General features: G+C 40.3%; 1 protein-coding gene across 5 annotated transcripts; it reads right to left on the bottom strand.

Moving 5' to 3' along the window:
• Nucleotides 1-4,241: 4,241 nt before the first annotated feature.
• On the bottom strand, nt 4,242-17,991 carry LOC137269894 (ankyrin repeat and protein kinase domain-containing protein 1-like). Of its 5 annotated transcripts, none has more exons than XR_010955073.1 (9): nt 17,175-17,234; nt 16,179-16,222; nt 15,764-15,810; nt 14,676-15,284; nt 13,018-13,174; nt 12,441-12,466; nt 11,677-11,736; nt 5,369-6,372; nt 4,242-4,709 (listed from the first exon to the last, which is right to left on the bottom strand). XR_010955073.1 is itself a non-coding variant. In XM_067803736.1 (9 exons), exons 3-9 carry the CDS (start codon nt 16,190-16,192, stop codon nt 5,564-5,566), a joined length of 1,722 nt encoding a protein of 573 aa, XP_067659837.1. In that variant the 5' UTR covers nt 16,193-16,222; nt 17,496-17,533; nt 17,945-17,991; the 3' UTR covers nt 4,242-5,563. The 5 variants fall into 5 exon arrangements, 4 of the variants coding, with proteins under 4 accessions (XP_067659837.1, XP_067659835.1, XP_067659838.1 ...); XM_067803736.1 differs by lacking the exon at nt 17,175-17,234 and adding exons at nt 17,496-17,533; nt 17,945-17,991 and having other exon boundaries at nt 4,242-6,372; XM_067803734.1 differs by having other exon boundaries at nt 4,242-6,372.
• Nucleotides 17,992-18,002: the final 11 nt, after the last annotated feature.

Below are 18,002 nucleotides of genomic sequence, written 5' to 3'. Positions count from 1 at the left end.
CTCACGTTTGTGTCACCGGGGCAATGATGTGTGATGATATTACACGGTCTCATACTGTCATGTATACGGTATACAGACTGCCATGTCGCCTCACGTTTGTGTCACCGGGGCAATGATGTGTGATGATATTACACGGGCCTCATACTGTCATGTATACTGTATACAGACCACACAGACTATACCGCTGCATCCACTGCTGAAGTCACCGGACATCTAAGGTACCATTGCTGGCTTTATGTGTAGGATCATAGGATATTCATACAGCGCTCATATCCAAGCACTGGTGCATGATCAAGGCGCTGGTATTTTCCCTCGATCAATGTCAATCTCACAAGAAAGACTATACAAAGAAGACTGCTCTCTTGGTTCAAGGTCATTGCATCACCATTACTAGACTGACAATGTAAAAGGCGGATACGAATGTCGCAGTCTTTAGTCACAGAAACAGTGTTTCAGTGGAACGTGCACAAGCGCTGACAGCACAGGGGAGACAACTCCGCCAGTTTCATACACCCTACACACACCGATCTCAACACGGGTGCGGGCTGCACAAGTAACAGTGGGTCAGCCGTAACACCTCTAGTGAGAGAAACTTGGCTCATTGCCAGATCCTGAACAACACAAGGGAGGCAACTCCGTCAACCACACCTTAGCGTCCCATACATCCACATTGTCAACTCAGAAACTGCCTGGAAAGTCTGTCTTCCTCATGCACTTGGCTGTTGTGTTTGGGTTTTTGAATGGTGTTGGTGTGTTTCGGCACCCTTGTTTTTCGCTGCTTTTGACAGTGTTTCATTTCACCCGTAGTCAGCGAATAATGAATCAGTTGCTTCATTTCAAGCCATAAAATACTGTTTTAGGTGCACACAAGATGTTGTATTCGTCAAAGAGTATAAATAACCATACCACATTTTAGTGTTTATATGACTATCAAATTTTCGGATGTTCCAATACTTTTTGATTGTAGTATTGCACGGATGGTGATCATATAAGAACGATCAGAAGAAAGGATCTGTTATCTGGCAGTGATATTCACTGTGTAAACGTTTTCTAAGTGTTGTTAGTGGTGTCAGAATTAACACTTTGCAACCTGATGGTCGTTTGTTCTGTATTCTCACCCAGCGAATTCGGGAATCTTCTTCAGTCTCTTTTTTTAACTAACTCTTGCCTCACACCTCACCTTACATCTCGAGTTCCAGGAAGACACGACAATGAAGTGTGTGGAGATCGGTGATACCATGGACACTCAGTCTGGACACCTGACTATTGTTCTAGTGAGAGGAATGTTACCAACTCTACCTTTATTGCTATCATCACTGCTCTTGCATCATGTATACTGACACTCTATTCCGTATCTGCAACGTAATTCTAAAGGCTCTATCATTACAGAAATGACAGTTCGTGCTACTGTCAAGGCTTTCGTGAAGTTTGGCAGGTTCCAGGCCTGAACGTTGGTGCACCATTGTCAACAATGGTTTTGAAGCTTAGGTCATCTGGCACGTAAACCAGCCTCTCTGGAGCTGTTTCTGACGGTCAGTGCAGAAAGTCTCCTCAAACCGGGTATTTGTAGAGCGGTACTGGTCGCCGTAGCTGTTCGATGACGCAGGTGATGTACCCGGATGTAGCGATCATGAGGTGCAATGGTCGCTCGATGTCGCCCACTTTGAGGGACCTCAGCTACCGAAGTGTGCCGGCCATATCTCTGCTAGAGCCGTGAAATGGTCCTTTGGTGAACATTCATGCATCGGGCAACACTATTCCAAACACTGTGAACAATCGACAGACAGCGATCAGCCTTATACCCATCATTGGGACTATCTGATATCCAGCTTTCACGTACATTACATGTGAATTGTTTATATTTTGACAATACACGCCGAAACTGAAAATCATGCACTTAAATAAGTATTATTTTACGGATGGTACGTCTTCTTGTGATGTTCCAAGATATCAACACCATAGGACCTAAACAGAGTAAAACCTTTTGTAAAATGAAACACGTTTTAATCCACCGCCGCATGAAATTGCAATTTTCATGGTGCATTTCTTCTTTGGGGAGAGGATATACATATACTTTGAATCTAATGTATTAGCATGTTAGTGTCTCGCAGAAAATGCATTCGGAATTTTGACATTTTGTGTTTACCTATATTCAGAAAATTAATTGGGTGAAAGAACGTGGGTGATTCTATTATGTATTTTTGCATTTACCTTTATTCCCGTGTTTACATCAGTTAAAAGCAGTGAAGGAATTGTATGGACCACTTCTCTATTTCGGGCAGTAGAAATTAGTCTTCCCTAAAATGTGCGGACATTATTTTAATTTACTTTCAAACCTCAACCAGATCATAGCCAACCCCCATCTTCCAAACCGGACTTCCAACAGGTTCTGTGTTGTAAAGATCAATCAAAATCCACACGGATGTGAATGGCCATGACTCGAGTGTCCAGACAACTCCTCTGAGCCACGAAGGAGAGATAAACCGTATAACTCCTAATGTCGGATTACTAACTTCAAATAACAAATTATCATGATTTTATGAGACAAATACGTGAAGGTCTGGGATAAAGCTGGTCTTAGTAATCCGTGTTCGGAGAAGCGACGAACGGTATCGGATGGTCAGGCTCGCGAACTTGGTTCATACAGGTCATCGTATCCTGTTGTATATGTTCATGCTTTTGATCAGTGGATTGTCGGGTCCAGGCTGGAATATCTACAGACCGCGGCGTTAGACAACAAAGCAGCCCTTACCTGTGTTCAGTTACAGGACATCTCGTTTTCATTTTCATTTTCCTGACTCAGGTTTGACATCCCTGAATAGAATACATTTGATTGTAGATTAGCAAAATTGTTTTATCTCTGACAGTCTATAGCTTGCATTCTATTTCCTTTGACTTGTCAAATGTACATTTCATGACCGGTACTTGTGTGTTCTATCAATGTGTTGAGCTGTGTTTATAAATTTAAACCTACTTTGTGCACAAATATAGTATTAGTCAGTCGTCATGTGATGTGGACATCACTAACTGATGTGGTCTAACGTTTTCAAGCCTATAACATAATGCAGTGTCCCTCGTCAGTTTGCTTTGCCCTTGGTAACAAGGCTTACTGTACTGCTCACCACTTACCATGCTACTGTACATGTTATGTAGCTGCCCACCCCACCACGACAGACATGACAAACACAAACTGCTCTCTCGGGGAAAACTGCTTGCATGATATTGTCGACAGGACTTGAATGACGATTTATTACACGTTTTTCGAACAAGAATGTCCTTCGGTGTTCACAGAGTTTGTGACCACAGTCTGTCACCACAGTCTTTCAACGTTCATTCTTGTTTTGTCCTGTATATTGAACTGGTTTATATAAAGATAAAGACGATTGCGTAACTTTGATTCACCAAGGTGTTGACGTAAAATTAACGAACTCCCGTACAGATACATTATTCTATGCGGCAGGTCTATACGAACTTTAAACCTGAGGTCATTTTGTTGTGTTTGTTGTTTTGGACATCCTGTTTTACCCACTCACATTCCGGCTTTTGAAACCCTGTCCTAAACGTGGAACATAATTTGACAAACAAAGGGTTTTCATCGACCATTCAATGTGGAGTGTTTATATGTTGATTGCATTTTGGCTGTATGTCTTAAGAACCCATTTCCTGGTTCACCTTGTGTGCAATGACAATAGCATTCCATACATCACATCGATCAGGGTGTGTTGTTCGATGAAAGTAAACAGTTATCTAAATTAAATGTACTGTGCAGCGATATCAAGTATATTCATTTTATAAGAGTGTATTCTTTGTGACGAAAATTTGCACAAAAGACCTATCAAGACAGAAAATCTTGTGCCAGTTGGAGTGCAGCTGGAACGCCAATACCGGTGGTTGGAGTGCAGATGGAGGGCCAATACTGGTGGATTTAACCCTACAGCCAAACTGAGTGCAGATGGAACTGCATTTATTTATATTTAACTACACTTTTGACGGCATTCTTTCAGAGCAGCATTCAAATGGCAATTTTGATGTTTTGCCGGAAACTGTATACAAGTTATACAATACATTGATTATTGTTATATTTTAACACATGTAAGTGCAATGTACAATCCATATGAAACGTTTATTCTTATGACTGTGAGATCTTAAGAAGTTTAATCAAGCAAAATTATATAAAACTTGTTCTCCAACACAGTAACAAGAAAAAAAAACATTGCATGAAATGCAAAGGACATGACAAGACTCGTTACATACATTTATTCCTAATGCGGGAAATTAACAATCCCCAAACACACTCCCCAGCATGTTTCTATTTTATGCATTAGATGCATAATGTTCTACATATGGATAAAAATACATTTCCGTAATTACATCAGGCAGCATTTTCCTAGTTTTACTAAAGAATGAAATAAACAAGTGACACCGAGCTGTACGATAAAAAGGGAGAAATATATGACAAACACAAAAACAACATATGATACCGTAACCCTGTCATGAAGCCAGCAGTGTACAGCACTTAACACATGGCGCAGACAACAGCTGGCCGTTTCGGTTGGGCTTGGCCACAGCACCATTCATGTCATCAGCAGTTGGGCTTGGCCACAACACCATTTATGTCATCAGCAGTTGGGCTTGGTCACAACACCATTTATGTCATCAGCAGTTGGGCTTGGCGACAGCACCATTCATGTCATCAGCAGTTGGCGTCACTGTAACAGAAAACACTTTGCCACTTTGGTAGGGCTTGATCACAACACCATGACGTCATCAACAGTTGGCGTCACTGTAACAGAAAAGACTTTGCCACTTTGGTAGGGCTTGATCACAACACCATGACGTCATCAACAGAAAACACTTTGCCACTTTGGTAGGGCTTGATCACAACACCATGACGTCATCAACAGTTGGCGTCATCATAACAGAAAACACTTTGCCACTTCGGTAGGGCTTGATCACAACACCATGACGTCATCAACAGAAAACACTTTGCCACTTTGGTAGGGCTTGATCACAACACTATGACGTCATCAACAGAAAACACTTTGCCTCTTTGGTAGGGTTTGATCACAACACCATGACGTCATCAACAGTTGGCGTCACCGTAACAGAAAACACTTTGCCACTTCGGTAGGGCTTGATCACAACACCATGATGTCATCAGCAGTACATCACTGTACATTTGGCGCCACGTCAACTGGTTGACCTCGGGTCAGTCAGAGGTCATAGTGCAGTCACCAGATAGAAACAATTTCTTGGTTATTCTACGATTAGTTGGAAAATATGGTAGCATTTAAACAGATCTACATGTTGACATACAGTGGTGTACCATACCGACGATATACCATCAATAATTACAGTCAGTCCTTACCTGATCATGCTTCCAAACACAACACATTGTCTGGAAATGTTCTCATTTCTCTATTTGTATTTCCCTTAAACAGATCCAATATCCTCGCCTTTATACTTAATTATTAACAGCGTGGCCCCGTGAACGTCACACGCAAGGTCAGTGTCAATAACGCCTGGTCTACCATCACTGTCTACATCAACACTGCACTTTCACTCAACTGTGCACCACGATAATGAACAGTTGATCATGTCCCTTGCCTTTCGCCACGTCGGCGGCTGTGTCCCCGTTGTTGTTCCTGGCGTCGATGTTCACCACGTTCAGAGACAGTACAAACTCCACTGTCATCCTGTCTCCTCCCACACAGGCCCAGTGAAGGATGTTGTCACCATCATCACTCACCAGAGACACATCAGCGCCTCGCTTCACAAAGAGCTCCACCAGATCTCTGTATCCCCGTCCAGCAACCTCCATTATCGGTGTCCGGTTCTCCAGTCCTCTACTGTTGATGTCCAGCACGCCCAATGACAGAACAAACTCCACTGTTTTCCTGTCTCCTCTCACACAGGCGTAGTGAAGGATGTTGTTACCGTCATCGTCCACCAGTGACACATCAGCACCACGACTCACAAGCAGCTTCACCACATGGCTGTGTCCCTCACAAGCTGCATCCATCACCGGTGTCCGGCCCCTCCCTCCTCTACTGTCAATGTCCACCTCGTCAAGACACAGGGCAAACTCCACCGTCCTCTTATTTCCTTTCACACAGGCGTAGTGAAGGATGTTGTTACCGTCAACGTCCACCAGTGACACATCAGCACCTCGACTCACAAGCAGCTTCACCACATCTCTGTGTCCCAAGCGTGCTGCCTCCATCAGCGGTGTTATCCCGGCTACACCTCTACAGTTGACGTCACCCCGACCTGTGTCCAGGATCCGCCTAACCTCTGCCAGGTCCCCCTTCCTGCAGGCGCCATGTAGGTCAATGTCTGCTCGGGAGTATCTGCGTACGGGAGTCTGTGTCGCTGTAACACAAAGTGAACTTTGTACACAGGTCGGACATCTTTATCTTACAGCTACATTGTTCACACCTTACACTGATGATACAAAACACTTATCCTTTCATACATTAAACGTGAACCAAAAACAACTTACTACACCGCAGTTTATTTACACGTGGTCTCAATGACTGCTCGTAGCACCTGCTGCCCGAGCGATCACGAGTAATCACAAACAGGTTTCGAGAAAAAAAAATTGATGCCGATGTAAAGAGTTCAACGACTCCAGTTCCATGTATGTGTAGTTACTCTAGGTTGATAGTGAGATCTTCCAAAATATTAATAAATGATAATTATACCATATTCAATACTGAGCGATTTGTGTTTGTTTGCCGCCATATAGCTGGAATACTGCTGAGCGCGGCATAAAACTCAACTCACTAACTCACTTGTTTTTGTTTGCCGCCATATAGTTGTAATATTGCCGAGTGCGGCGTAAAACTCAACTCACTAACTCAACTCATGGGTAATGTTGGAGTGTGAGTGAGTTAATATTTAACGTCACATCGGCAATATTGCAGCCATGTAGCCACGAAAATATATGTATATAAATATACATATATGATATATATGATATGTATATCATAAAAATGTAGATGAAGGACAGTAAAACAACTGAAGTATCACAGTTAGAGGTTAAAACTAGCAGAAGTTAAAACCAATAGAACTATTCGGACAATATAATATAAAACCCGGCTATAGATCGCCAGCAACTGCAGGCAGATGATCACTCGTGACCATGGGGACTTACTCTGCTACCTGCATGGTCCCTAGGTGGACCTACATCATCCCCCCCAGCTGAAGGCGACTGTATGCAAGATAAGCCACACATTAAAATGACAGAAATACTACCCCTAAAAATGTGGAAGATAAATTTGGCCACCTGGATCAGAAAGTGAACAACATGGCGTCGGATATGAACGGAACAGTGTCACCGAGGACCTAACAAAACGAGTGAGAGAAGCAAGACGCTCATTCACTAAAATATTCACGGAGGCTCTAAAAGCTGGGGAAAACCCGAAGATCCGACATGACAAGCTCTATGTCGACGGAAAAGTGTATGCTTTTGATAGTACTAAAGGTGTGTATGTCAGATCAACAAGGCATTAACGAAGCTAACAGTCTTTTTTGGAGCAACGTGATGACATGAGACATCCACGTTGATTTGTCTACATCTGGACGCGGAAATTACACAAATCCAAGGGAGAGCACTTCACTTCTGTGTCGTATCCTATCCTGAAATATTGAAGGGCTATATAAATACGTAAGTGCATCCGGATATACTGATCTCAAATCACATTGTTCCTTTTATGATATAATTGGATTTTATGAATCCTTTGTGAGGAGTGAATAAGATTTTGAAAACTTTCTGTCCTGTTTTACGTCATACAACTCCCAAGACTAAAACGCTTGGTCGATATAGTGGGGATGTGTTACAGAGTTTGTACGTAAATGGCTAGTGGAAAGTAACATTATCAAACGCTTGTTTAGTTCATTCGAAGATACGACTGAGCTTCTTCTTAGATCAACAAAGCTTGCTTTTATCAAAGATACCATTCTAATCTTCACCTACATTCCACCTGGAATTTCGCTTATCTTCCAGTCATTGGACTACGATAGTATGGATCGCTTAACCACATATATTGAAGGAATAGGGAGCTCACATAATGATCTTCACTATCTTCTATCTGGAGGCCTGAATGTTAGATTGAATACCTTTGATGATGACATAACCTTGACTACATACAAGAAAACTGTGATGACTCTCCTGGTGATAACTTTAAACGACCGAGATATACTAGAGATAATGCGAAGTATAATAATTACGGAAGAAAACTTACTGAATTGTGCTCTACGTTTGATATTCACGTCCTTAATGGTCGCCTAAATGGTGATAAAGATGTAACTTCACATGTGTCAAACATCATGGATCAAGCATAGTGAACTATATGCTAGCATCCACTGATTTTTTCCCACACATAAGCCACTTTAAAGTTCTTGACAGAGTTGATTCATGCTACTTCCCTTTGTGTTGCACTCTTAACTTCAATGACCTTGATGAAACCTCAAAGCAACTGACAACGTGCCTCAGTGATCAATCTCCGCCAAGTGTTTAAGACGTGCAAGTTGAGAAGTGTTTTAAGGTTACATGGAATGAAGAAAACAGTGCTCGGCTTCTCAAAAAAATTCAAGAGGTTTTCAGTGCAAAATATGATCCAGTCTTCTCATTACTGGACTCTAATGTTGATGACGCAATTTACAAAGCTGTTAATCTCTATCATAGTGCAGGCAGTGATTGTGTTAAACTGTACAAGAAATATCTATGTACTGATAAGCACCAGCCACCCTGGTGGGATGAGGAGCTAGGAAACCTAAAACACCTGAAACATATGGTATTAAGGAATAATAGAGACCATGGGCATGATATGAACATCTACAGAATGAAAAGGAAACAGTTTAAACAACTATATGCAAACAAAGAGTTAAGTTACTTTCAGAAGAAGAGCTATGTACTTTCAGACGCAAAATGTAAGCCAGGGCAATTCTGGAAATTATTGGAGAAAAATCAGTTGTGAACTCATCAACTCAACATATCACAACAAAAGAGTGGTTTGATGATTTTTAAAATATCTGAAAATACTGCTAACGGAAAAAATGAACAGTTATGTGTTTCATGTGAATCTTATGAAACATGTAATGAAAATGTGAAAAGACCTTTGGCAGAGGATTAAAAAATTATTCATTGTATTAAGAATCTGAAACACGATAAAACACCATGACCTGATGGAATACTGAGTGAAGTCTTCATACCAACGAGATTTATATAACCCCATTACTGACAAAGCTATTCAGTAAAATGTTTACCAACAAGTCAGTCCCACCAGCTTGGGGAAAGAGTATTGTATGTCCTATCCATTTATCTGGAAGTTTAACTGACCCCAACAACTATAGGGGAATATCTCTCATTGTTTCATTGTGCAAAGTTCTGACAAGTGTGATCAATAACAGACTCAAACAGTGGTGTGATGATAATAACATTATTTCTGGGTCTCAGGCTGGATTTAGGCCTTCATATTCCACCATAGATCACATATTTACACTACATGCCGCGATACGGAAATATCTTGTGTAGAAGGAAGGGAGACTCTACTGGCTCTTCCTTGGCTTCTCCAAGGTATTTGATTGTGTAAACTATGATGTTTTGTTCCGAAGTCTTCCACAAACTAGAATCTACAGTGATTTTTAAAAACTTATTTTCATCGATGTATTCTAACTTGTCAGCTTGTGTCATTACTGTCAAATAATTTCAGTTTCAATGTGGGAACAAGGACAAGGACGTATAGTAAGCCCACAGATATTCATTAATTAGCTTATAATAAAAAATGGAAGATGCAGGTGGAAAAAGTATATTTTCAAGAACCGACTGTCCGGATATTGGTGGCCTCATGTATGCAGACGATCTTTCAGCTATGATAACTGTATATGGATGACAACTTCTTTAATACTGGAACACGACGTTTCGATACCGGTTCTTGTATCGTTTTCAAAGTGTAAATGATACAGGGAGAGAACAGGCGATATATATATATATATATATATATTTATACATACATACATATATATATACATAGTTGTCATCACTAATTAACAAGTGATGATAAGGACAAAGGGTAAAAGGATAACATGGAAGCCAGTAGTGCACAGAGCCTAGTATGAATACAAGTTAACAATGTGATGACAACTAAGTAAACCAGTGAGGTACACAGAGTGGGTTGTTTGTACAGTAGGCTAAAGCGGTTTGATGAGCTCATCGTAAGCTGTGGGGATGGGGTAACCTTGGTCTCTGTTAATCATGGGTCGGTATCTTTTGATGTTGATTGCTTCAGTTATTTTCCTTTTGGTAAAGTCTGATTGGTTCTTTGAGAGGATGGTGTAGTCAGTCCAGTTGATTTGGTGATCGGGATGGGCCGCTATGTGATCTGACACTGCTGATTTCTGGTCCGATTTGATGGTAGATTTCTGATGTTCCTTGATTCTGGTGTCGACAGGCCTGGATGTTTCTCCTACGTATGAGTGCCCACAATTGCGGTCAATTGTTTATGTCAACCTTAATGATTACCCATCCCAGCTAGTAAACAGGACAATTGCAGCAACTTTATCACCACCTGCTACCAATCCCTCTCGACCTGAATCGGCTCCAATAAAGATTTCCATCCCATACATCGGCAAGCCCTCCCACCAGATCAGCAGGCTTCTTAAGCAACAAGCAGGAATACACACCACCTTCACCACCTCTGTCACCATCAACACCTTCCTACAGGTCAATGGAAGAAAACACCCGCAAGCCATAAAACCCAACCCCAAAGATGTAATCTACAAAATTGACTGCAATTGTGGGCATTCGTACATAGGAGAAACATCCAGGCCTGTCGACACCAGAAATTACTTTTACATCAGTTATTACTGATTGTTGAAAAATATCTGCAGTCACTTGAAATACTATTATACTATAAAATAGCCATTGCAAAATTTATTTGCAACAACTTTAGACTAGTCATAGAAAGTGGGCGACACTCCTATACACTATGTGAAGAAAAATTATGCACTTCTTGTCACTTTGACAATATATCTCTTATTGAGGATGAATACCATGTAATGATGGTTTGTGATGCGTACAGCCAAGAACGACAACTCTGCTTCCCTGATAACAGCAGCAGCTATCCACCTAAACTCAACACATTTATAAACCTGATGTCTACTGAAAAGATAGATACTATGAAGCAAATCGGAAAATATCTTAGTAACGTTCTAGAGTTACGGAATTATCCCCGTATTACCAATATTACCCCGTATCACTAATATTACCCCGTATTACCAATATTACCCCGTATTACTAATATTACCCCGTATTACCAATATTACCCCGTATCACTAATATTACCCATATCACTAATATTACCCCGTATTATCAATATTACCCCGTATCACTGATATTACCCCGTATCACTGATTTTACCCCGTATCACCGATATTACCCCGTGTCACTAATATTCTTCCTTGTAATTGCTACCATGTATGCGTAAATTTATACCAAATTCATTGTGTATGTTGCATGGCCGACGCCTTAAAAATTGAATAAAATTCTGCTTCTGATTCTGTAATAAACAACTGTAAACACAACGAGTCATGTTACCAAAAGAGTATCAACTCACTTAACATCGACAATAAGTTCTTAACACCGTACATGTACACAATGACATGTCAACATACCGCAGCGAGCATAGGTCGGTTCCGTGTCCAGCAGTTTCATCTCGCTTGGATCATTGAAGGCTGGAACACAGAAGCCCGGACAACGTCAAGGACGTGGAGGACATAGACACAACTACAACATGGGCTGTATACATCAATCTTGTTACAAGAGGCATACACACACACATATGCTGAAACACACTGGCATGGTTGACATTAGACAGCCAACAGGTGGTCAGTGATTCCACTGAGTGAGTATGATCCATGGTAGATGACGCATGAGATGAGTCATTTTTCTGTGAGTGGTTATACAATGATGTTCTATTACATTCCCCTTCTAAAGCTAATTGACTGGAACTAAGCCACCCAGCACCCTTGATATTCACATCCACACTCGTGTGTTTAATTACATAACGACTTTCATGTTTTCGATTGAGCAAGAGTGTGACTTAATTTGGAGATATTACGTGCGCTTTTCCCGACATTATGGGCAATAAAACTTAAAAACAGTTTCAAAACGTTTTATCTGTTTAAATCTAATCAATATAATTGCTCACATTTCCTTTCACTGGGGGAATTCACATTGTTTTCAGTGTTCTCATGTTTTCAACCAGGGGTATGGCATCAAGGTTATATACATGGTACATACTCAACATTATGAGATGATTCTTCACATATTCTTCACTTCAGTGTATTGTAAAGTATGTTTACACATAAGCTTGTCTCGAGAAATCGCGGCTTATTTACATAAGTTTACAAAGTGCTCACACTTTAATACTACTTACTATTTTTATACTTACCTCGCTTAGCCCTGAAACCAAACATTAAACAGCAATTAGCATGGTGTCGGAAATTGTAAATAAAATATTTATATGCACTAGAAATACATCCTCGATCACACATTGAACATTTCTGCTTTTAGTGTGTTAATTAAGTGCAACTGTACTTTTGCTGTTCGTCTATCGACAGATGACATTCACAGTTTGTATAAACAACCGTTGGAACCATTAACTACAATCAAAACGCCTTTAATGAACTATACAATGAACATGAAGTAGTAATTCCATTTTGTAAACCATATTGCAAAAGCGTATATGTATTTAACAACTTAAATAAGATTTTAATGTACTTACAGTTAAGGAAACTGTGCTTCATGAATGTATTTGTATTCAATGACTTTAATAACATATATTCACATACTGTCATGAAGTTCGTGCTAACATGCAAATGTCGTTCAAGCGTTTGTCATCATTTGCATCTAAACGTGACCAGGGACATTTGAAACTAACAGTTACACGTGTTGTGACATCCCTCCCTTTAATATATTTTCTTGAGTACAGCTGAATATAAATGCAACCATACCTCCTCCCTCTGTAGCAGCACGCACGGCACACCATAGCGAGGCGAGCGATAAACACGAAGATGTTGATGATGAGTATGAGGATCACAATGCACAGTATTGCTGCGAGCCGTGTTTCTTGGCGGTCCTGATTTTGATTTTGTTTCAGAAAACTGCATTCTGTAAAATAATACATCTAATAATCTATCTCGACCATTCCAGAATACAGAATGCCCAACGATTACACCAGTCGAGTGCAAATTAGTATTTGCCACGTTAATTTATATACCAATAGCACGAAATGAAACATTGCCTCGCTCCTTGTTCATCTCATATTCCATACTTAGTTGAACCCCTTCACAGGCAGATGTTATAAAGTTGTGTTTCTGAAGTAAATATGTCTTATACCAATTAAATAGGGCAGCCTGATGCTGTTTATATTGGCAGTCTATGGACGGGGATGTTGAATTATTTGACATGTCGGTTCAACATCCTGGTTGAGAATAAAACGACCACTTAACTGCAAATATCATACAAAACCTTGCATCTTCCTAACTTTGCGTTACTGTTTTCTATACCACTACTGGGCAGTTGTCATGTAAACTATTGTCTCCTGGAGATTTTGTGTGAGACAACGTTACTCAAGGCAAGTGCATTCCAAATGTCACAGAATGTACTGAATTTCTTATTATTTCAGTAAGTTTGTCCCAAATCAACAAAACCTGAATAGATGTTTTCAGGCCAGTTGTGAACCATGCAGTGTGGAAATGCACAGTTTTCCAATGAATGCAGTGTACAGCTTGGATCGATCTGAAAAGTTTCACACCGTTAGAATGCCACAGAATAAGATGACTTTACTATCTGCAGGTAGTTCTTCAGACTTCAGAAGGCAGTAGCGTATTTCCGTTATGCTTTGTACATGGCAAAGTTCGTTATCTCCCCTTATTTGTCCACAAGTATGTACTTCCGCTGTGGATTCAGCATCTACTAACTCGATGCAGCTTACATAAATCATCTTCAACCTTAAATGCAGGTTGACATTGCCTCAAAGGTTACCCCGTGACAACCTTACTTTGAAACGCCACATACGTCTGGTGTCATGTTCTGGCATGGATCGTAAAGCTCGAATACATAGTCACTTGTTAGTCTAGCTACTGGCTGCTTCAACATCTTCAGCTGACATCCCACAGACTATCTCGTCCCTTTCTACAAGATGATTAACAATATGTGACATTCAGTCGAATAACTAAAAAGACACTTTTTCGTTATAGTATATTGACGAAATACATTTGTATATATCTGGAACTTAATTTGCTTCCATTGGTGAGAGGGGTAAAGGCAGCAGCATGATCACTCAGATCAAGGGGAATAATATTGACACAATTTTTCTAGACTCTCGCCAATTTCATTATAAGAACTGCCGTCTGCGCAATTGTAATACAGGCAGTTCTTCCTACACATTCTCACTCACACCTTTCACACTTAATAAATCAATTGAAAAACCACAAACGTAATAATTCATAATTATTATACTGTTCACTTCGATTCACTTTGAGGTTCCTGCAATTTCTGTATACACTCTTTCCAACATGCACAATATATTGTGTGTTAGATAAAAACACTGTAGATAACTTACATTGATTCACTCTGATGTATAGAACATATATAAAATACTACTCACGCTGAGACTCAGGGTGGTACTGACTGCTACACACCTTGCATCCCGACCTGCACGTGTACAACTTTTCTTCCTCCGCTGTCAGACACGAAGGGCACAGATGTTGACACTGGTTACCGAAATGTCCGTGTTGACATTGTTGACATTGACCAGTAAACCTGTGACATGACTGGAAGGCGGACAGACATGACATATTGCAGTGGGCGCCATAACGACCAGCTATACAACCTTCTAAGCAGGTTCCTTCAACACTGCAGGCAAAGCCCTTACATTTCTGCAAGCAGGAATGTTCACACTTACTACCGTACAAATCAGCCCTGCAGACTGTACAGTTGTCACAGTGATGCCAGTCACATGCCAGACATTCATGTGGACAAGGTATCTTACAGCGAGGTCCACAGTAACCATCTTCACAACCGTCACTACAGACGGTCTTCCCCGAGTCGTCGTCCAGTTGGCATGAAGACTTCACACACGTCTCCTGGCAGCGATGCTGACAGTACTTGTCTGTGTAGCCTGCTTTACATCCTTCTGTGCATATTCCACGTGAATCACATTTTTCCTCTTTACAATTCTGGCAGGACTTTGATCCAAGCAGGGGGATGACGAAAACTGAAATACGGAAGCGCTATGACAGAAAAAAATCAGGATGACAGAACAGAAAACTTCCCTAAAAAAGGCATATCACTACGGGTGAGTGAGTGAGTGGGTTTGCGTAATTGAATGAGTTAAGATCATAAGTGAATTCGGCAGTATTTCAGCCATATCGTGACTGAACAAGTTACAGATTCATACTTAAGTCAAATTTTGAAACCTTGTGAACGTAGGGCAGGACAACAACTAGGCGATCATATACATATAGAACTAAATCTAGCATTAGTAGCTATACAAGACAATTCAGTATACAGTTTCTGGTCACAGCATTCGAAACGACGACATGTTATGATATAATACGTATCATGTCATGACCCAGTATGTCTATCTGTACAAGACATTCTTGATACCAGATCCAGTGAAAATCTTATTTTTCTATAACATACATTATTTAGTAGCCAGTCACCGAGAGCTAAAGAGAGCTTATGGGAACGTACCTATGATTATGACGATGCATCTCAACCCGAGCTGCATATTGGTTGGTCTAATACAAACAGAAAATATACTGAGTTTATTTTTACAACGATTCTGTTTACTTGAAACTGTAGACTAAAGCAAAATATCCCCAACTAAATCTTTGTTAAAACATCATAGTGTATGTCCAAATATATTGCTCCTTGACAATCAAAAGGTGAACATATCCCATCTTTGTTCTCAGTGCTGTAATCGGTTTCAATAAATTACGACTCCTTCTTAAATCTGTCTAAAGAAAACATTGTAATGCTACCTGTTTTTTCAATCTTGAGCAAACTGATCGCTGTTTTTCTATGTTTGGATAGGAAGTATAACGCCTTTCGTGTATGTATCCATGGCATGTATCTGTTCATAATATCACAAGTTATGTCATCATACCTGCTGCTGGTCATGAGTAATCAGTCTTATTCAGTTGTGGTTATCTGCAACAAAGACAATATCATCAGTGGTTTTACACAGTGCTATTTACGAAGTATTCGTTACGGTGCGGACATGTGAAGACTATACACTGTCTATGTTTGGACATTGACCTAGTCCTGAATTAAGGACTTCTTCCTTTACAAAACGTATTGCAACATACTGAAAAATAAATACTACGTGGGTTGTTTGAATTTCAATTTGCTCAAATTCAGTCACGTATACCATTTTCCTACATGAAGAAAAGCAACGTGAATTCCTTGCCACACGTGTTTCTGATTGAAATTGATATGATTATCTGTATTCAGAGATTCTGGAACCCGTGAACATCCAGGTTAAAATTTGCCTTCAGTATACCTTTTGTGGCCAAGCGCACTGACATGTTTGGCACGTGCCATCAGTGCACATTTACGTAAAATGATGCTCACACCGTTGATCTCTGCATTTTCTTGTCCAGGCTCGATCATTATGCTAACATATAGGTAAATTATGGCTGAATGCGGCGGAAAACAACACTCACTCGCTCACCCACTCAGAGGTTCATGGTAATGTTTCTAGCATGACATTAAATGTCATCTGTTGGTTAATGAGAGAGTATTAAGGAAAACATGACTTAATAATTGCTAACATCTTTTCAATCAGTGGCTACAGTCATTGGCAAACGTTGGTACACTCATGGGGACCATTTGTGATGTCATCCTTGCAGATATGTGTCTTTAAGCTTATGAACCGGACCAAGGCATTCATCTTAAGCTTACGAGATCATGGACTTGACCAGATTCGCAGATTACGATTCCCAAGGCTTTTGGTTAGTTCTTTCCATTTTTTGTTGGTTTAGAGACTACGGAAAATAGGTACGATAATTTCGAATGATTAGCAAACATGAGCACATGTTGTGGCATTTCATTGAGTTTTCAAGTGAATGTTTACATGTTTTGGGCTTATAAACACATATACCCTGTGGAATGCCGCCTGTTAACATGTTGCTTTCTGGCTCCCTTCGCTGTGTGCCTTCTCCTGGAATGGACATGACACGAAATATCACCATCACGTTCATGCTTTGTTAAAATATTCAATAAGAAAGAAAAATAGTTAGTTGCTATGCATTAAGAATCCAAAACACGTAAACGCAGTCACACATTATAGCAAAAGGCGCATAGCTGTGCTTCTTTGACAACATATAAACGTCTCTTGAAAGAATACACACACGCCGCACACACACCTGCTGAATAACTGTTGGTTAACCTAATGCCTTTCCTACTGTGTTTCTTAGCTTACCGCGTTCATCGAAAAACTTGGACTTGACCAAAAGACCGCTGGAAATAAACGAAAAAGATGAGGACAACATAACTTTAAACACCTGTTGGCAGACGAGCTTGTCTATTTGGTCATGGATCACACAAAGTCATCTATTAACGTCGTCAGGTTATGAACTGATCGGTGATCATCTAACGCCATATTCGCATTCTTTTCTAAGTGAGATTCTGTCAGTGGCACTTTGCAGTACCCATCGATACTGCTTAAGGACTGAAATATTTGGCTCGTCAAAAGGGATATATAGCTCCGGTATATTTTATACATTTATTCAGGTTATAACACTTGGAACACATGACATATTTGGGTTACATCGTTACAGAATGACCACTACTTTCTGAATGGCATTGGTATTCGTGATATCTATGTGAGGGGTTACCGTGTCAATGAAAAATGAAAAATAATCGACTCACATGGCGACAACTGCAGCTAATAATGCTATGGTCAAGATAATGCCCAGTGCCAAGATAG

The sequence above is a fragment of the Haliotis asinina genome, unplaced genomic scaffold (genome assembly GCF_037392515.1).
Source record: "Haliotis asinina isolate JCU_RB_2024 unplaced genomic scaffold, JCU_Hal_asi_v2 scaffold_18, whole genome shotgun sequence".
Lineage (NCBI taxonomy): Eukaryota > Metazoa > Mollusca > Gastropoda > Lepetellida > Haliotidae > Haliotis > Haliotis asinina.
The sequence above is the reverse complement of the archived record's forward strand: the minus strand, read 5'-3'. Positions and strand labels throughout refer to the sequence as shown.